The sequence below is a fragment of the Acipenser ruthenus genome, chromosome 38, assembly GCF_902713425.1.
Source record: "Acipenser ruthenus chromosome 38, fAciRut3.2 maternal haplotype, whole genome shotgun sequence".
Classification (NCBI taxonomy): domain Eukaryota; kingdom Metazoa; phylum Chordata; class Actinopteri; order Acipenseriformes; family Acipenseridae; genus Acipenser; species Acipenser ruthenus.
The window spans coordinates 4,892,320-4,914,186 of record NC_081226.1 but is presented as its reverse complement, the minus strand read 5'-3'; the positions used below and the strand labels follow the sequence as shown (position 1 = coordinate 4,914,186).

The 21,867-nt window shown below is 48.3% G+C and overlaps 1 protein-coding gene across 4 annotated transcripts in view; it reads right to left on the bottom strand.

The window, feature by feature from the left end:
* Window positions 1–838: 838 nt before the first annotated feature.
* LOC117434005 (tenascin) overlaps window positions 839–21,867 on the bottom strand; it is a 70,514-nt gene continuing 49,485 nt past the window's right edge. For 2 of the 4 annotated variants that reach the window (XM_059009132.1, XM_059009133.1), the window contains exons 11-19: window positions 20,626–20,745; window positions 20,177–20,323; window positions 19,341–19,483; window positions 18,543–18,675; window positions 18,049–18,200; window positions 12,908–13,004; window positions 12,582–12,743; window positions 11,518–11,681; window positions 839–2,130 (exon numbers count right to left, since the gene is read on the bottom strand). In XM_059009132.1, coding sequence (XP_058865115.1) covers window positions 2,029–2,130; window positions 11,518–11,681; window positions 12,582–12,743; window positions 12,908–13,004; window positions 18,049–18,200; window positions 18,543–18,675; window positions 19,341–19,483; window positions 20,177–20,323; window positions 20,626–20,745 — 1,220 coding nt within the window. In that variant the 3' untranslated portion in view covers window positions 839–2,028. The remainder of the gene's footprint in view (window positions 2,131–11,517; window positions 11,682–12,581; window positions 12,744–12,907; window positions 13,005–18,048; window positions 18,201–18,542; window positions 18,676–19,340; window positions 19,484–20,176; window positions 20,324–20,625; window positions 20,746–21,867) is intronic. The other 2 variants (XM_059009134.1, XM_059009135.1) reach the window with 2 other exon arrangements.

Genomic DNA, 21,867 nt, shown 5'->3' with positions numbered 1-21,867 from the left:
ACAGACAAACAGATAGAGAGACACAGACAGACAGACAAACAGATACACAGAGAGACAGACAGACAGAGACAGAGAGAGAGAGATAGGCAGACACACTTCTCTGAATAGTTAAGGGAATTATTTTTGTTTATTTTTTTTAGACACACAGACAAACAGGCAGACACACAGTTAGCCTGGTTTTAAAGGGAGGTATGATGCCACCTGTCCATCTGAAAAAGAAACACACGTGATACCAAGAGAACAACACGCTAACAACGCGCAACCAAAGGACCCAGTGTGTGTGACATTAACACCAAACCGAAAAATAACATATAGAGAGAAAAACTGCTTCAGCATTTCCTCCAAAATTAAAAAAATAAAGCAGGCAGCTGGTAAGGATGCAGAATACATATTAGCAACATTAAGAAACATATAAGAACTCCGACCAGAATCAATCAAACTCCAATGAGACAGATTCTGACACTGTCCCTGATTCAAATAGTGTCCTGTTCTCCTGGTACACCCTGGGTCCCTTGATTACTCAGGAATGTTGAACCCTGATACTGCCAGTGAGGCGCGAGACAGAGAGACTTCAGGCATCGTGCACGGCCACCACAGTGATCTCAATCCAGTCGAGCATGGCTGGGATGAACTTCAATCATCTGCCTGCCTCTCTGCACTAAATATGACTGAATGGATCCCATTTGTCACCTTCCAGCACCTCGTGGCGTCTAGGCCATGTCAAGACTGTGATCAGGGCCAACACTGTCCCAATGCTAAAGTGGCTTGCCAGTATATATATACATATACATATATATATATATATATATATATATATATATATATATATATATATATATATATACATATATATATATATATATATATATATATATTGTAAAGCGTTCTGTGATGCCTAGATGAAACGCGCTATAAAAATGTAACTTTGTATTGTCTTCAATTGAAGACATTGGGAAATACTTCTGGTCAAAACATTTCTCAATTCATTTTACAATGTCTTTAAGGCTTTGCTGCATTTATCAATAGAGGTGTACAATAAAATACACACCAGCATTTACAAAAAACACAACTTAATACTTATATATATATAATATATATATATTTATATATAAAGACATTTATATAATACAAAATGTAAGCTTTTTGAACAAGTGCTGTGCTGTACAATTAGAAGCCCCGCCCCTCTGTATATAAAACACATTTAAAACAGCAAACCACGCCCACATCCAGTATTAGCCACTCCCTCACCTCTTTATCTCTGTAAACAGTGGCTGTCACACCTGCCAATCTGTTTCAGCTGCCTAGGGGAGATTACTTTTTTTTTTTACAATAGAAATATACCGGGAGGGTACCCTTTACAAAAAAAATGAAGCTGAGTTTCTCAAACTGTGTGAAATGATTCCTGTTATAATAAGACATCACCACATGCCACACATTAATTATTAAAAATCACAAATGACTGGGACTGTATTCAGGAACTGCTGCTTAACATAACGATAAGAATGACCACCGGGGTGATACACGCACTGGCACTGCAGTGTCACAGTGTCATAGAAACGAGACAGGAGTGTCTTCTCATGAGGCCCGTCAAGATCAAATGAGAAGAAAGTCTTGCCTCATTTCCACTGCCTTCCCCAGGTATAGCTGAGCTGGCCGGTCTGGGCGAAGTGTAGCTGGAGGGTTTTAACAACGTGACCTTTACTGTCACACGACTACTTCCTGGTTCAGCTATACCTAGGGAAAGACAGGGTCAACTGGACTATTAACTGAAAGTAAAGAACGCTTAATTAATGGCTGTCAGTTGCTAGGCTACTGTGCACACTTAAAATACTGGAATGTTGTGAAATGTGGCGTTTTGATTGGCTGAGAGGGGCTTCATCGTTTCTGTTGTGAGGAAGGGAGGCTGAGGCAGGATAGTCTCTATTGCGAGAGAGGGAAGCTCTGTTAGGATGGTCTCTATTGCGAGGGAGGAAGGCTGAGGCAGGATAGTCTCTATTGCGAGGGAGGGAGGCTGAGGCAGGGTGGTGACTACACGCTCCTCCTCGCTGGCTGGAAGTTGGCGGGTCTCATCTTCATTTCACTGAAGGGGATGGAGTAATCCAAACCTTTCCAGTCAAACCAGTTCACTCCCTGAAATGAGAGGAGGGAGAGCAGAGATGAGAGAGGAGAGAGGGGTGAGAGAGAAATTGGTTTTACACAAATCTGACATGACTACACCCCCATAGAAACACACACAGACCCAGAAACATCACGACGACACCCCCATAGAAACACACACACACCCAGAAACATTACGACTACACCCCCATAGAAACACATAAACACACACCCAGAAACATCACGACTACACCCCCATAGAAACACACACGCACACCCAGAAACATCACGACTACACCCCCATAGAAACACACACACACCCAGAAACATCACGACTACACCTCCATAGAAACACACACACACCCAGAAACATCACGACTACACCCCCATAGAAACACACACACACACACCCAGAAACATCACGACTACACCCCCATAGAAACACACACACACCCAGAAACATCACGACTACACCCCCATAGAAACACACACACACCCAGAAACATCACGACTACACCCTCATAGAAACACACACACACCCAGAAACATCACGACTACACCCCCATAGAAACACACACACCCAGAAACATCACGACTACACCCCCATAGAAACACACACACACCCAGAAACATCACGACTACACCCCCATAGAAACACACACACACACCCAGAAACATCACGACTACACCCCCATAGAAACACACACACACCCAGAAACATCACGACTACACCTCCATAGAAACACACACACACCCAGAAACATCACGACTACACCCCCATAGAAACACACACACACCCAGAAACATCACGACTACACCCCCATAGAAACACACACACACACCCAGAAACATCACGACTACACCCCCATAGAAACACACACACACCCAGAAACATCACGACTACACCCCCATAGAAACACACACACCCAGAAACATCACGACTACACCCCCATAGAAACACACACACACACCCAGAAACATCACGACTACACCCCCATAGAAACACACACACACCCAGAAACATCACGACTACACCCCCATAGAAACACACACACACACCCAGAAACATCACGACTACACCCCCATAGAAACACACACACACCCAGAAACATCACGACTACACCCCCATAGAAACACACACACACACCCAGAAACATCACGACTACACCCCCATAGAAACACACACACACCCAGAAACATCACAAGTACACCCTCATAGAAACACACACACCCAGAAACATCACGACTACACCCCCATAGAAACACACACACACCCAGAAACATCACGACTACACCCCCATAGAAACACACACACACCCAGAAACATCACAAGTACACCCTCATAGAAACACACACACCCAGAAACATCACGACTACACCCCCATAGAAACACACACACACCCAGAAACATCACGACTACACCCCCATAGAAACACACACACACCCAGAAACATCACGACTACACCCCCATAGAAACACACACACACCCAGAAACATCACGACTACACCCCCATAGAAACACACACACACCCAGAAACATCACGACTACACCCCCATAGAAACACACACACACACCCAGAAACATCACGACTACACCCTCATAGAAACACACACACACCCAGAAACATCACGACTACACCCCCATAGAAACACACTCACACCCAGAAACATCACGACTACACCCCCATAGAAACACACACACACCCAGAAACATCACAACTACACCCCCATAGAAACACACACACACACCCAGAAACATCACGACTACACCCCCATAGAAACACACACACACCCAGAAACATCACGACTACACACCCATAGAAACACACACACACCCAGAAACATCACGACTACACCCCCATAGAAACACACACACACACACACCAAGAAACATCACGACTACACCCCCATAGAAACACACACACACCCAGAAACATCACGACTACACCCCCATAGAAACACACACACACCCAGAAACATCACGACTACACACCCATAGAAACACACACACACCCAGAAACATCACGACTACACCCCCATAGAAACACACACACACCCAGAAACATCACGACTACACCCCCATAGAAACACACACACACCCAGAAACATCACGACTACACCCCCATAGAAACACACACACACACCCAGAAACATCACGACTACACCCCCATAGAAACACACACACACCCAGAAACATCACGACTACACACCCATAGAAACACACACACACCCAGAAACATCACGACTACACCCCCATAGAAACACACACACACCCAGAAACATCACGACTACACACCCATAGAAACACACACACACCCAGAAACATCACGACTACACCCCCATAGAAACACACACACACCCAGAAACATCACGACTACACCCCCATAGAAACACACACACACACACAGAAACATCACGACTACACCCCCATAGAAACACACACACACCCAGAAACATCACGACTACACCCCCATAGAAACACACACACACACCCAGAAACATCACGACTACACCCCCACAGAAACACATTCTTATCCCCATTAGTTAGAGAAGTGTCCAGAGAGCAGGACAGGGTTAAACAGCCTCACAGAGCTGCCTGCAGGGCAGAGTCGCTGTGCTTCAACATCTCATTGAGGATCTTCTCTGGGTTTCAATTTGGAAATGTGCTCTCTGATCTCATCAGTGGTAATGGGGGTGTCTAGAGGGGTTTGGTAGTCTTCACTCTCTGCCTCCAGGGAGCTCAGTTTGTTTAGCATGTCAGTTTGTTGGGGTGTGAGGGTGTCAGTTTGTTTAGCATGTCAGTTTGTTGGGGTGTGAGGGTGTCAGTTTGTTTAGCATGTCAGTTTGTTGGGGTGTGAGGGTGTCAGTTTGTTTAGCATGTCAGTTTGTTGGGGTGTGAGGGTGTCAGTTTGTTTAGCATGTCAGTTTGTTGGGGTGTGAGGGTGTCAGTTTGTTTAGCATGTCAGTTTGTTGGGGTGTGAGGGTGTCAGTTTGTTTAGCATGTCAGTTTGTTGGGGTGTGAGGGTGTCAGTTTGTTTAGCATGTCAGTTTGTTGGGGTGTGAGGGTGTCAGTTTGTTTAGCATGTCAGTTTGTTGGGGTGTGAGGGAGCTCAGTTTGTTTAGCATGTCAGTTTGTTGGGGTGTGAGGGTTTCAGTTTGGGTTCCTTTATACAATCACTGGAAATGTTCTGTCCAGATTTGACTATTCTGGGTTGCTAGGGGGCTTTTCTGTTTGTTGAGGTTCAGTTTGTTCCAGGTTTTCCAGAATGAGTTGTGTTCCACGGCCTCTTCGATCTGGTCCAGTTTGTGTTGCGTGTAGCTGTCCTGTTTGTGTCTGACAGTGGCTTTGTACTCTCTCAGTGTCTGATGATACGAGTCCCTCAGGTCTGTCCTGATTAATTGTCTTAATTTTACACAGTCTCTGTCAAACCACGGTTCTCATTTTTCTCTTAATTTTTCTTAGGCTTTTTTGATGTTTTTTTGTTTAATGTTTTTTTTATATCGTGTTTAAATCAGTAACTGCAAGATTGGTATAATTTTGAGTCTGATAGTAATTTTTGTTAAGGGAAGTATTAATCATGTCTTATTTCTCTCTCTCTCTCTCTCAGTCTCTCTCTAAGTCTCTCTCAGTCTCTCTCTCAGTCTCTCTCGCTCTCTCTCTCTCTCTCTCTCTCAGTCTCTCTCTCTCTCTCTCTCTCTCTCTCTCTCTCTCTCTCTCTCTCTCGCTGAGGATTGTGGGATTGTGGGAGGAGCTTGCGGAGAGGCGGTAGCGTTTGAACGCTGGTGCGGTAGGAGAGTGTTTTCGCTACTATATTTTTTGCAAATTTATATATTTAATTGTTAATTGTTTAGTTCGTTTATATATCTTTGTTTCGTTGCTTTGTTTGTACTTTACCGTTTATAGAGTAGTGTGTGTGTGGGGGGGGTCCCGTTATGGGATCTCACTCTGGAGGGCTGGGGGCTCTCAGCCGCCGACACGGGGTCAGCTGCTTGCCCGATGCCGGCGTGTCGGTGGAGGAGTGCCTGCTGGCAGTGGGAGAGGTGGTCGGGTGTGATAATATAATATCGGCATCCCGTATGAATAAAAGGTTTGTCGTGTTTTTAAAAGAGGTATCGCTGGTCAATCAACTAGTGGAGGAAGGTTTTTCAGTGAAAGGAGATTTTATTCAAGTGTCCCCCTTAGTAACCCCTGTTACCAAGGTAATCATGTCAAACGTGCCGCCGTTTTTAAAAAACGAGACCTTGGCAAATGAACTTGCCCGATATGGCAAACTGGTGTCCCCAATTAAAAATATACCATTAGGGTGCAGAAATACAAATGTTAAGCACGTCCTGTCTTTTCGGAGACAGGCGTTTTTGCTGCTGAATAACCCGGGGGAGGTGATTGATGTTGCTTGGAGCTTCAGTGTGGAAGGGACGGGCTGCGTAGTGTTTGTCAGCTCGGATACAATGCGGTGTTTTAACTGTGGGGAACAGGGACACCAGAGGAGTGCCTGCCCGAGAAAAAACAGAAATGAGGAAAGGCAGGAGCAGGGTACTGATGGCAGGGAGGAGGCTGGGGATGTTGGGGGTGAGCGGGAGGATGAGGCTGCTCCCCCATCGCAGTGCCAGCCGGAGTCTGCAGAGAGCAGGGAGCCGCCGATCGGGATGAAGCCGCCCACACCACAGCCGAGGCTGAAGAGACTCAGCCACGGTCCGTCACAAAATAAAACTACCGAAAATGATGAGGGTTTTGTGATGGTAGCTAAAAAAAGACTTAAAAAACAAAAAAACAAAGTTGCAGATCTGCCTAACAGCGAGCGGGGGACGGAGCAGAGCCCCGAGCCTGTGCTGGAGGGGAGCCTGCAGTCTCAGGCAGGGGGGTCTGTCCCTCCTGATATGGAGGGAGAGGGGAGCGGCACGGCGACGGGCTTACAACCCGGCGCGGTGCAGCGCTCTTCTCTCTCTGAACCCCAGCAAGCGGAGGCAGAGGCAGCGGTGACGGCTGTGGCTGTGCTGGGAGGAGGAGAGGAGAGCGGCGCTGTAGAGGCGGAGAGAGCCGCGGACCACCACTGCCTGTTAGTTACAGTAATACTCACCACTGACTCTCACAGCACCTCCTACTGGCATTTTAATTTAAAGCTATTACAGGACACACTTTTTGTAAAACAGTTTAATGATTTTTGGAACATTTGGAAAAAAGAAAAAACAAATTATAAAAATATTAGGCAGTGATGGGACATTGGCAAAACGCAGATTAAAATCTTTTGCCAGCAGTACACACTCAATTCAACCGGGTCACTGAACGCAGCAGTGAGAGAGCTGGAGTTGAAAATTCTCCAGTTAGAGAGCAGCCTGGACACAGACCACCAGGAGCAGACCCTGCAAACGCTGAGGGAGCAGAAACACATGCTGGGCAGCCTGCTGAAGGAAAGAGTGAAGGGGGCGCTGGTGCGCTCTCGCTTCATAGAGCTTAAAGACATGGACACCCCCTCCAGTTTCTTTTTTGGCTTGGAGAGGAGGAGAGCAGACAGCCGGAAGATGCACTGCGTCCGGACGCCTTGCGGCAGGGAGCTGTACAGCCGGGAGGAGATCAGCAGGGAGGCAGTAAAATTCTATTCTGAACTATACAGCAAAGAGCCTTGTGAGCAGAAGGATACAGACCTGCTGCTCCAGGATTTGCCCACCCTGAGCGAGGAAGAACAGAACCAATTAGACAAGCCACTAACATATCAGGAGCTGACCACTGCTGTTACACAGCTTTCAAATGGAAAAGCTCCTGGCATTGATGGACTGCCCACTGAATTTTTTAAAAATTTCTGGACTGTGATTGGTGAGGACTTTTTGCAGGTGCTGGGAGAGAGCCTCCGAGATAAAGAACTGCCCCTCAGCTGCAGGAGGGCAGTAATCACACTACTGCCCAAGAAAGGAGACCTGTGTTTACTCAAAAACTGGAGACCTGTTTCGCTTTTATGTTCTGATTTTAAAATTATTTCAAAATGTCTAGCCAATAGACTAAAAATGTGTATAGGAGTTGTAATACACACGGACCAAACTTACTGCATACCGGGAAGTTCCATTTTTGATAATTTGTTTTTAATTCGAGACTTTTTATCAATGGCTAAGACATGCGATTTGAATGTTTGTCTGGTTTCTTTAGATCAGGAGAAAGCGTTTGACAGGGTCGACCACACATACCTTTTTAAAACCCTGGAAGCCTTCGGGTTTGGCCCTGTTTTTATTTCTTATATCCAGCTTTTATATTGGAATGTTTTTAGCATTTTAAAGATTAACAATGGGCTGAGTCAGCCCTTCCCAGTGTGCAGGGGTATTAGGCAGGGCTGCTCCCTGTCTGGAATGCTTTATTCACTGGCCATAGAGCCCCTGCTGCACCTGCTGAGGGGCCGGCTGGTTGGCTGGGCAGTGCCCTCCTCACCCTCCTCTGTCGCAGTGAAGGTGTGAAGGTGAAGGCTTATGCAGACGATGTGAACGTGTTTGTGTGCAGTGACGGAGACATCAAGGCACTACAGCAGAGCCTGCACACATTCCAAGGAGCCTCTACAGCAAGAGTTAACTGGGCAAAGTGTGACACCTTCCTGTCAGGCAGTTGGCATGATTGCACCCCCCCTGTCCTGCCTGAGGCGCTGAGATGGGACAGGACAGGTATAAAAGTGCTGGGGGTGTTTTTTGGAGTGGAGATATATATGCAGAAAAATTGGGAGGGCCTAGTGGACAGGGTGAGGGGGCGGCTGCAGAGATGGAGGGGACTGCTGGCCCAGCTGTCCTTTAGGGGAAGGGTCCTAGTGATTAATAATCTGGTGGCCTCCATGCTGTGGCACAGGCTGGTGTGTCTGAACCCTCCCCGGGGCATGGTGCAGGAGATCCAAAGAATACTGCTGGAGTTTTTCTGGAGCGGGAGACATTGGCTGAGGCCAGCGGTCCTGTATCTCCCCACTGATGAAGGGGGGCAGGGGTTGGTCTGCATTGCCAGCAAGGTGGCAGCCTTCAGACTGCAGGCGGTTCAGAGGCTCCTGTACGCTGGGGAGGAGGCTCATTGGAAGAGGCTAGCTTGTTTTTTCCTCAGCAGAGTAGGGGGGCTGGGGATAGACAAACACCTGTTTTTAATTGAGAGTGCCAGACTAGCTAAAGTAGGTCTCTCTTCTTTTTACTTGAGTGTTTTAGATGCCTGGAGGGCAGTGAGGGTGGCGAGAGATGAGGGGTCCCTGACAGGCAGGGTCCTGTTGGAGGAGCCCCTATTTTTCAATCCGCTCTTCCCTGTACGTTTCTTTCAGTCAATGACGCTCTGTGCCAGCTTTGTGAGGGCAGGAGTGACCAGGCTGAGACATCTTATCAACTTTGAGCTCTCCTGCTGGCTGACTGCTACACAGCTGGCTGGGCGGCTGGGCTGGCACTCTGAGAGACTGGCAGAGAAAATGGTCAGTGAACTGAGAAGTTGTCTTTCCCCCGAGCTCAGGGAGGCTGTGAGAGAGGAGATGTCCAGCGGCACAGGGCAGAGACAAGACTTCATCTTTCCAGGACTGCTAGTGTGTCCAGCAGTGGGTGAAGGAGAGGAGGGTGTAGGAAATGAGGGAATGTTATTAAACCTAGACACAGTTAAAGATCTAACTCTTCATACAGCAGAGAGTAAGAAGATCTACCAAATTTGTGTGAAGGCATTACATTCCCACCAGTTGAGGGGGTTGGTGGATTCAAGATGGAGGGCATGTCTGGAGGTAAAGGAGGGGTGCAGGCCAGTATGGAGGGTGCTGTATAAACTGCCCCTCACCAAGAGAGCGGGGGACCTGCAGTGGAGGATCCTGCACTGTATTGTGTCCACCGGCAGGTTTCTCCACAGAGTTGATGCTAGCATTAGCTCAGAGTGCTGTTTCTGCTCTGCAGAGGAAACAGTGTTTCACATGTATAGTGAGTGTGTCAGGCTAGGACCACTCTTCCATCTCCTACAGGAGCTCCTGCAGGGCCTAAACGAGGAGTTCACAAAAGAGCTTTTGACTGATGTTGTGTTGCAGTTCAGGGTTTTGGTGGTCAGCCGGATAAGAGTGGATTTTGAATTTTTTAAACTAAATAATAACCCGGAGGACTTCCAGGAGAGGTGGTGTGTGGGAGACGCCTTGTGTGCTGTGAGTGAGGAGGGGGAGCTCCAGTTTTTGTTCTAGTTTTAATTTTTATTTTTTATTGTTTTACAGTGTTTTTATTAATTTTGGCTTTAATCTGTTTTTAACAGAAAGAAAACACTGTTTTTTTAATTGATTTTTTATGATCCTTTTATTTTGGTAAAATCTATTTTTAAGGAGAACATGATGTATTTTAGGATTTTTTAATATTGCTAAATCTTAATTTTGTTATGTTTTACCTTTATTGAGTTTTAATGGATTTTATTTGGAATGTTAAATAAAGGATCTTAAAAGTCAAAGTCAGTCTCTCTCTAAGTCTCTCTCTCAGTCTCTCTCTAAGTCTCTCTCTAAGTCTCTCTCTCAGTGTCTCTCTGTGTCTCTCTCAGTCTCTCTCTAAGTCTCTCTCTCAGTCTCTCTCTCAGTGTCTCTCTCAGTCTCTCTCTAAGTCTCTCTCTCAGTCTCTCTCTCTAAGTCTCTCTCTCTCAGTCTCTCTCTCAGTCTCTCTCTCTGTCTCTCTCTCAGTCTCTCTCTCTCAGTCTCTCTCAAATTCAAATTCAAAGGTGCTTTATTGGCATGACCATTATTCACAGTATTGCCAAAGCAATGCATACACAGTACATCATCTGAACATTAAATAGACAATAACACTGATGAGAATAATAATGATAATAATAATGGTAAACAAATATAAATAATAACCACGTTATTAATAAGTTAACAATAACAACAATGAAATATAACAAGACTCTCTCAGTCTCTCTCTCTCAGTCTCTCTCTCAGTCTCTCTCTCTGTCTCTCTCTCAGTCTCTCTCTCTCAGTCTCTCTCTCAGTCTCTCTCTAAGTCTCTCTCTAAGTCTCTCTCAGTGTCTCTCTCAGTCTCTCTCTCAGTCTCTCTCTCTCAGTCTCTCTCTCAGTGTCTCTCTCTGTCTCTCTCTCTAAGTCTCTCTCTAAGTCTCTCTCTCAGTCTCTCTCTAAGTCTCTCTCTCAGTGTCTCTCTCAGTGTCTCTCTCAGTCTCTCTCAGTGTCTCTCTCAGTGTCTCTCTCAGTCTCTCTCTCAGTCTCTCTCAGTGTCTCTCTCAGTCTCTCTCCGTGTCTCTCTCAGTGTCTCTCTCAGTGTCTCTCTCAGTCTCTCTCTCAGTCTCTCTCTCAGTCTCTCTCAGTGTCTCTCTCAGTCTCTCTCCGTGTCTCTCTCAGTGTCTCTCTCAGTCTCTCTCAGTGTCTCTCTCAGTCTCTCTCTCAGTCTCTCTCTCAGTCTCTCTCTCAGTGTCTCTCTCAGTCTCTCTCTGTGTCTCTCTTTCTCTGTGTTTACCTGGTGGTCCTTGTTGTTTGCGTACAGCCCGTTCAGGTTGACCCGGTGGCAGTTCTTGTACCACCAGCCCCCCTTGTAGGAGATGGCACAGCGGGTGAAGAAGGGCTTGGGGTCGTGGTCCTTGGTTGAGAACGGGCGGTCGTCATGGTAACGGAGAGAGTCACCTAGGGGAGAGGGGGATAACAGGGATTACCGAGGGAGTAGAGAAAACAGAAGGGTTCACTGCTGAATATATTACAGTGTGAGGAGAGAAGGAGAGAGGGGGAGGAGGAGAAGTTTAGTGGAGTTAAACAAATACATTTGAAATTGAGAGGGGGTGAAGAGGGAGACAGGAAGATATAAAGAGAAGGAAGCATAAGGCTGTGCGGTCCTGTGGATAAAGAAAAGGGCTTGTAACCAGGAGGTCCCCGGGTTCAAATCCAACCTCAGCCAGACTCATTGTGTGACCCTGAGCAAGTCACTTAACCTCCTTGTGCTCCGTCTTTCGGGGGAGACGTAATTGTAAGTGACTCTGCAGCTGATGCATAGTTCACACACCCTAGTCTCTGTAAGTCACCTTGGATAAAGGTGTCTGCTAAATGAACAAATAATAATAATAATAATTAGGGAGAGTGAGGAGAGGGAGAGAGGAGTGAGGAGAGGGAGAGAGGGTGAGGGGGAGTGAGGGGGAGTGAGGAGAGGGAGAGGGGAGTGAGGAGAGGGAGAGGGGAGTGAGGAGGAGAGGGGAGTGAGGAGGGGGTGAGGGGGAGTGAGGAGAGGGAGAGAGGGTGAGGGGGAGTGAGGAGAGGGAGAGGGGAGTGAGGAGAGGGAGAGGGGAGTGAGGGGGAGTGAGGAGGGGGTGAGGGGGAGTGAGGAGAGGGAGAGGGGAGTGAGGAGAGGGAGAGAGGGTGAGGGGGAGTGAGGAGAGGGAGAGGGGAGTGAGGAGAGGGAGAGGAGAGGGAGAGGGGAGTGAGGAGAGGGAGAGGGGGTGAGGGTGAGGGAGTGAGGAGGGGGTGAGGAGGGGGTGAGGAGAGGGACAGGAGCGAGGAGGAGGGGAGTACAGTAGGAGAGAGGTATAGAGGTACCAGCGTTTCCGCTGTAGCCTGCGATGTGCAGGGTGTAGTGTTTCTTCTCAGAGTCGACTCTGAAGGTCTTGTAAACAGCGTGTGCCGTCTCGTTCCCTGCCCTCAGATCCACTCTCAGGCTCTGGGGGTTGTGAGTTGTGAGGCTGTGCAGGTTCTCATTGCCTGAAACACACAGGAACCGGGCGGAGTTAACCCCTTCAGCAGCAAGGTCTCCATATTATTGTTAAGTGTGAAGGCTGTAACAGTGTGCAGCCCACAGAGACACACATCGGCTGCTGTATGATACAGGCATTGTTATTAATCTAATGAATCAGTTTGACACTTACCCAGCCAGAACTCCTCGCTCACATTCCCAAAGCCAGCCTTGTACTCCTTCCAGCGCCGATAGAAATTGGTTTTACCATTCATCCTTCTTTGAAAAACCTGGGAGAGGAAGAGACGGAGGGACAGGGGAGACGGGGAGAGGTGTGAGGGAGAGAGCAGATGGGTGAGAGGGGAGGGGGATAGAGGAGAAAGGGAGAGGAATAGAGAGATCTTTTTTCTATATATCTTGTGGACGGATAGGTCCCACTGTTTTAATGAGGGTCCTAGAAACAGTCTTTAGTTATTGAACGAATAAAGCTTTAGCTTCTCTCTCTCACTGTTTCTCTCATTTTTTTCTTATTGTGTGTTCATTTGTTCATCGTTTTAGTTTAGTTTCTTATGTGTTTGGTTGTTTAGTGTTTTGTGCGTGTCGACCCCATCATGAGGTCTCTCAGAGGGCTGGGGCTCTGACCTGACGACACGGTGTGTGCTGCTTGCTGAGTGCCGGGGTGTCGGGGTGTCGATGGAGGAGTGCCTGCTGGCAGTGGGAGGGGTGGTGGTCTTTGAAAACAGCAAGTTGACATCTCGTATGAACAAAGCTATCATCTTTTTGAGAGAGGTGCCACTTGCCAATAAACTAGTAGAGGAAGGCTTTTCAATGAAAGGTGAATGTGTTCAGGTGTCCCCCCTAGTAACTCCTGTAACAAAAGCTATAATAGCAAATGTTCCTTTGCTTTTGAAAAATGAGACACTGGAGAAAGAATTGGCATGATATGGGAAACCCAGGACAAGTGATCGATGTGGCCTGCAGCTTCACTGTCGAGGGTACTGGGTGCGCTGTGTTTGCCAGCTTGGGCACAATGCGGAGCTTCGGCTCTGGAGAACAGGGGCATCAAAGAAAAGCCTGCCCGAGATAGGAGGCAGGGAAGGAGCAGGGAGCTGCTGGAGGGGGGATGTTGGGGGTGAGTGGGAGGAAGAGCCTCTCACACCGCAGCGGACTGGGACAAAGCCTCCGACACCATGACCGCAGCAAAGAGACCAGCTGCAGCCTGTCACAAAGAGACCAGCTACAGCCTGTCACAGAGAGACCAGCCACAGCCTGTCACAAAGAGACCAGCCACAGCCTGTCACAGAGAGACCAGTCACAGCCTGTCACAAAGAGACCAGCCACAGCCTGTCACAAAGAGACCAGCCACAGCCTGTCACAAAGAGACCAGCAACAGTCTGTCACAGAGAGACCAGCGACAGCCTGTCACAAAGAGACCAGCCACAGCCTGTCACAGAGAGACCAGCCACAGCCTGTCACAGAGAGACCAGCCACAGCCTGTCACAGAGACCAGCCACAGACTATCACAAAGAGAACAGCCACAGCCTGTCACAAAGAGACCAGCAACAGCCTGTCACAGAGACCAGCCACAGCCTGTCAGAGACCAGCCACAGCCTGTCACAAAGAGACCAGCAACAGCCTGTCACAGAGAGACCAGCCACAGCCTGTCACAAAGAGACCAGCCACAGCCTGTCACAAAGAGACCAGCCACAGCCTGTCACAAAGAGACCAGCCACAGCCTGTCACAAAGAGAACAGCCACAGCCTGTCACAGAGACCAGCCACAGCCCGTCACAGAGACCAGCCACAGCCTGTCACAGAGAGACCAGCGACAGCCTGTCACAGAGAGACCAGCGACAGCCTGTCACAGAGAGACCAGCCACAACCTGTCACAGAGACCAGCCACAGCCTGTCACAGAGACCAGCTACAGCCTGTCACAGAGACCAGCCACAGCCTTTCACAAAGAGACCAGCAACAGCCTGTCACAGAGACCAGCTACAGCCTTTCACAAAGAGACAAGCCACAGCCTGTCACAGAGACCAGCTACAGCCTGTCACAGAGACCAGCCACAGCCCGTCACAAAGAGACCAGCCACAGCCTTCACAAAGAAACCAGCCACAGCCTGTCACAGAGACCAGCCACAGACTATCACAAAGAGAACAGCCACAGCCTGTCACAAAGAGACCAGCCACAGCCTGTCACAGAGACCAGCCACAGCCTGTCAGAGACCAGCCACAGCCTGTCACAGAGACCAGCTACAGCCTTTCACAAAGAGACCAGCCACAGCCTGTCACAAAGAGACCAGCCACAGCCTGTCACAAAGAGACCAGCAACAGCCTGTCACAGAGACCAGCCACAGCCTGTCACAGAGAGACCAGCCACAGCCTGTCACAGAGAACAGCCACAGCCTGTCACAAAGAGACCAGCCACAGCCTGTCACAGAGACCAGCCACAGCCTGTCACAGAGACCAGCTACAGCCTTTCACAAAGAGACCAGCCACAGCCTGTCACAAAGAGACCAGCAACAGCCTGTCACAGAGACCAGCCACAGCCTGTCAGAGACCAGCCACAGCCTGTCACAAAGAGACCAGCAACAGCCTGTCACAGAGACCAGCCACAGCCTGTCACAGAGACAAGCCACAGCCTGTCACAGAGACAAGCTACAGCCTGTCACAGAGACCAGCCACAGCCTGTCACAGAGACAAGCCACAGCCTGTCACAGAGACAAGCTACAGCCTTTCACAAAGAGACCAGCCACAGCCTGTCACAAAGAGACCAGGCACAGCCTGTCACAAAGAGACCAGGAGAGGAGGAAGGGGTCGAGATGTGTGCTGTGGACTTGGAGAGAGCTGCAGAGGGCAGAGCGTCTCTGATACCCCTGATAGTTAAGAGCTGAACTGCCTTAAACAAGTTAAACAGGTCATGGAAGATACAAAAGGGAGAAGGGGGAGGGGGCTGAAATTGAAAACTTCTTCCCTCATTTATGTTTACACATATTATTACAAAGGAAGCAACTTTAGAGGAATTTGATCAATAAAAAAGATAAAGTGATAAAGAGAAAAGTCACTAATGTTTCAAAGCATCATTTTTAAAAGGCTTCTTTCAATATTACTTGTTTATTACTGCTTGTTTTGCTCTGCTGGTTTTAAGTTTTTTAGTCGGCACAGAGAAGTGCGTTTATATATCTTTTAACCTGAATGGCTGCAGGCAGTCTTTTAACAGAGCGCAGCTATTTGAGTGTTTAGATCAGAAGCGGGTGGGGTGGGGTTTTACAAGAAACACATTCTGACAGGGAGAGTGAGGCGGAGTGGAGGGGGGGTGGTGTGATTCTGACAGGGAGAGTGAGGCGGAGTGGATGGGGTGTGATTCTGACAGGGAGAGTGAGGTGGAGTGGAGGGGGTGTGTGATTCTGACAGGGAGATTGAGGTGGAGTGGAGGGGGTGTGATTCTAACAGGGAGAGTGAGGCGGAGTGGAAGGGGGTGTGTGATTCTGACAGGGAGATTGAGGTGGATTGGAGGGGGTGTGATTCTAACAGGGAGAGTGAGGTGGAGTGGAGGGGGTGTGATTCTAACAGGGAGAGTGAGGTGGAGTGGAGGGGGTGTGATTCTAACAGGGAGAGTGAGGCGGAGTGGAGGGGGTGTGATTCTAACAGGGAGAGTGAGGCGGAGTGGAGGGGGTGTGATTCTAACAGGGAGAGTGAGGCGGAGTGGAAGGGGGTGTGTGATTCTGACAGGGAGATTGAGGTGGAGTGGAGGGGGTGTGATTCTAACAGGGAGAGTGAGGTGGAGTGGAGGGGGGGTGATTCTAACAGGGAGAGTGAGGTGGAGTGGGGGGGGGGTGATTCTAACAGGGAGAGTGAGGCGGAGTGGAGGGGGTGTGATTCTAACAGGGAGAGTGAGGTGGAGTGGAGGGTGTGTGATTCTAACAGGGAGAGTGAGGCGGAGTGGAGGGGGTGTGTGATTCTGACAGGGAGATTGAGGTGGAGTGGAGGGGGTGTGATTCTAACAGGGAGAGTGAGGTGGAGTGGAGGGGGTGTGATTCTAACAGGGAGAGTGAGGTGGAGTGGAGGGGGGTGATTCTAACAGGGAGAGTGAGGTGGAGTGGAGGGGGTGTGATTCTAACAGGGAGAGTGAGGCGGAGTGGAAGGGGTGCGATTCTGACAGGGAGAGTGAGGTGGAGTGGAGGGGGTGTGATTCTAACAGGGAGATTGAGGTGGAGTGGCTAGCGGAGTGGAGCAGCATGTGTGCTAAGCCACGGCTCCAGCACTACTGCAGGGGTGGCAGTGCTATTCAAGCCCAGCCTAGGAACCCTTTTATTACACATTGAAGAGATCAAAAAACAGAGGCTTTTAAAAGTGAGGACTAGGCTGGGCGATACTGTGTAAGTTTTTATTCATATTTATGCTCCTAATCGGGGGCAGGAAATTTTAATTTGTAATGAATTAAAGCAAGCTCTTTTTAGAATTAAAATGTAATGACAATTTAATCAGTTCTGGAATATTTGGAAAAAGGAGAAAAAACAGGAAATCCTGCTGGAGGAGAGGGTGAAGGGGGACCTTGTGCGCTCTCGTTTCGTGGAGCTGAGGGACATGGGGACGCCCCACCAGTTTCTTCTTCAGCCTGGAGAAGAGGAGAGCAGAGAGCCGGCAGCTGTGCTGCGTCCGGACGGCCTGCGTTAGAGAGCTGTACAGCCGGGAGGAGATCAGCAGGGAGACAGTACAGTTCTACAAGAACAGGGCACTGACCCGCTGCTCCAGGGTCTGCCCTGCCTCAGCGAGGAGGGACAGTGTCACCTGGATGAGCCGCTGACCTACGAGGAGCAGACTGCCGCTGGCACACAGCTCTCCAGTGGAAGACTCCAGGGATCGACGGACTGCCCGCTGAATTCTTTTTAAAATGTTGGAATGTAATGGGGAAGGACTTGCTCCAGGTACTGAGAGAGAGCCTCACACATAAACTGCCCCTCAGCTACCGTAGAGCAGTGATCACATTGCTGCCCAAGAAGGGAGACCTGTGCCTGCTTAAGAACTGGAGACCTGTATCGCTTTTATGTTCTGATTTTTACATCATTTCCTGTAATACATATGACCAAACATACATATTTGATAACTTGTTTTTAATTTGTGACTTTTTATCTGTAACAAATATCTCTGATCTTAATGTAGGGCTCGTCTCACTGGACTTAATGTTGTACTTTTACTGTGTTTATGAAGTTTTCATGGATTCTACCAAATATTTTCAATAAAGGTCAACATCTCTCTCTCTCTCTCTCTCTCTCTCTCTCTCTCTCTCTCTCTCTCTCTCTCTCTCTCTCTGTGTTTTTTCCCTCAGACTCACAGTCCAGCCTCCCTCATCAGTCTCCATGTCACAGTAGACCTGTAGTGGTGTCTCCCTGCTCCCCCCCAGGTACACTGTGGTCTCTCCCGACTCTCGCATTCCGTTCAGCAGCTCCTGAGAGCAATCAACAGGGTGGGGGAATCGAAGCACACCTGAGAGAGAGGGAACAAGAGAGGAGGTGAGAGAGAGGGAGAGAGGGGGAGAATGAGAGAAGGGGCATAAGAGAGAGAGAGAAGAGAGTACGAGAATGAGAGCGGGGGTGAGAGAGAGAGGAGAGTAGGAGAACAAAAAAGGGGGTGAGAGAGAAGAGAGAGGGGAAGAGAGAATGAGAGAGGGGACATGTGGAAGGGCTGAGAGAAGGGAGAGAGAGAGAGAGAGAGAGAGAGAGAGAGAGAGAGAGAGAGAGAGAGAGAGAGAGAGAGAGAGAAACAGACACGCAGGCCAACATACAGACAGGCACTCAGACAGACAAAAGGATAGACAGAGGGACTGACCGGTAGTGAATGCAGTTGTGATGGCCGCAGTCCTCTCACCCCCCCTCACTCCCATCACGCTCACAGTGTAGCGCGTTGCTGGGACCAGTCTGTCCAGCCTGTGACTGCTCACACCGGGGTCAAGGGTCACTTCCTGTGAGGGACAGACACTTTAAGCAGAGCACAGAAACCAGGACCAGAGGACAGGGGAGGACAGGGGAGGACAGGGGACACTTCTTCACACAGAGTGGTGATGGTATGGAATGGGTACCTAGTCATGTTGTTGAGGCAGAATCACTGGGATCTTTAAGACCCGACTTGACAAAGCTTTTAGATCAATCAGCTGTTAGGAACCAGATGAGCTGATGGGCTGAATGATTGAATGGCCTCCTCTTGTTCAGAAACGTTCTTAGGTTCTTATTTACACAGAATTGTACAGAAAAACTCCAGCATTTGCTGTTAAATTCTTCGCACACTTTCACACAGACTCATACATTCTCATACACCCACACAGATTTCATACACACTCTCACACACTCACAGATTCATACACACACACACCCCCACACTCACACTTATTTACTCTCACACACACACACTCTCTCACACACACTCTCACACCCACACACACACACACACACTCACACACACACACACACTCACACACTCATCACTCACCCACCCCCACACTCACACTTATTTACTCTCACACACACACACTCTCTCACACACACTCTCACACCCACACACACACACACACACTCACACACACACACACACACACACACACACACTCACTCACACCCTCTCTGGTCTCACCTTGATGATCTCCCCGGCCGCACCCTGCACTGTCAGGAAGTACCCCGTCACTGCACTCCGGGGGGGCCTCCACTGCAGGGTGGCAGAGCGAGGGGTCACCTGACTGGCTGTGAGGTCACGAGGCCCCTCCCCTCTCGCTACGGCTGCAGAGAAACGGAGAGAGAGGGACAGTTAAAAAAACAAAAACAAATAGAATCAACAAAACTGGCAGAGAAAACACATATTAAACTGTGAACCCAGTGACAGACAGTGGAGAGACTGAATCAGAGACACACTTCATCCTCCACTGAACAAAACACACAGACAGTGGAGAGACTGAATCAGAGACACACTTCATCCTCCACTGAACAAAACACACAGACAGTGGAGAGACTGAATCAGAGACACACTTCATCCTCCACTGAACAAAACACACACAGTGGAGAGACTGAATCAGAGACACACTTCATCTTCCACTGAACAAAATACACAGACAGTAGAGACTGAATCAGAGACACACTTCATCCTCCACTGAACAAAACACACACAGTGGAGAGACTGAATCAGAGACACACTTCATCCTCCACTGAACAAAACACACAGACAGTGGAGAGACTGAATCAGAGACACACTTCATCCTCCACTGAACAAAACACACAGACAGTGGAGAGACTGAATCAGAGACACACTTCATCCTCCACTGAACAAAACACACAGACAGTGGAGAGACTGATTCAGAGACACACTTCATCCTCCACTGAACAAAACACACAGTGGAAGTGCAGAGTAGAGGCCTGTCAATACATTGAACACATCTGCTCTGTTCAGACTGGGATGTATGACGGTCAGGGGCTGACCTGTGGTGGTAAACGTGGTGCTGGCCGGAGCGCTGGTCACTCCCTCCCGCTCACTGGTCACTGTCACTCTGTACAGAGTGTTGACCTTTAACCCCTTCAGCTGCAGTTCGGCTACGTTGCCAGACCTCGTCACGGTCATCTCTGGGACTGCGGAGGGAGAGATTGTGTGAGACAGAAAGGGGGAGGGCAGGGAGAGTCAGGTCAATGGCTTCATAAAACTCGAAGATGAAAAAACACTGCAATCATTGTCGAGAGAGGTGGAGATAATGTGCTGCTGAATATGTAGCTCTGCCTGCACATCTGTTACTGTTAAATTAAATATGTACAATAACATGCATGCTCTAATTAACACAGCCCATTCCACAGTCAGTCTGCTACAATGTTTTTTTTCTGAGTGGACGTGCCCCCCCTCATTGTAAAGTTTAATAAGCAGAGTCTCGTGAGCTCACCGCCTTGGGCGTTGTATGCAATGATGTAACGGTCCACTGTGGCCAGCGCCGGTCTCCATAGCAACAGCGCCATTGAGTCTGTCACATTGACAGCACGCAGATCTGTGGGAGCGTCCGGCACTGGAGACAAGACAATAAACACTGTGAATAACACACTGCCAATAACACACTGTGAATAACACACTGTGAATAACACACTGCCAATAACACACTGTGAATAACACACTGCCAATAACACACTGTGAATTACACACTGCCAATAACACACTGTGAATAACACACTGCCTATAACACACTGTCAATAACACACTGCCAATAACACACTGCCAATAACACACTGTGAATAACACACTGCCAATAACACACTGTGAATTACACACTGAATAATACACTGCCAATAACACACTGTGAATTACACACTGTGAATAATACACTGCCAATAACACACTGTGAATAACACACTGTGAATAACACACTGTGAATAATACACTGCCAATAACACACTGCCAATAACACACTGTGAATAACACACTGCCAATAACACACTGCCAATAACACACTGTGAATAACACAGTGTGCATAACACAGTGTGAATAACACATTGTGAATAACACACTGTGCATAACACACTGCACACTGTGAATAACACACTGCCAATAACACACTGTGAATAACACACTGCCAATAACACACTGTGAATAACACACTGTGAATAACACACTATGAATAACACACTGCCAATAACACACTGTGCATAACACACTGCCAATAACACACTGTGAATAACACACTGTGCATGACACACTGTCAATAACACACTGCCAATAACACACTGCCAATAAGACACTGTGAATAACACACTGCCAATAACACACTGTGAATAACACACTGTGAATAACACACTGCCAATAACACACTGTGCATAACACACTGCCAATAACACACTGCCAATAACACACTGTGAATAACACACTGCCAATAACACACTGTGGATAACACACTGCCAATAACACACTGTGAATAACACACTGCCAATAACACACTGCCAATAACACACTGCCAATAACACACTGTGAATAACACACTGCCAATAACACACTGTGCATAACACACTGCCAATAACACACTGTGAATAACACACTGCCAATAGCACACTGTGCATAACACACTGCCAATAACACACTGTGAATAACACACTGCCAATAACACACTGTGCATAACACACTGCCAATAACACACTGT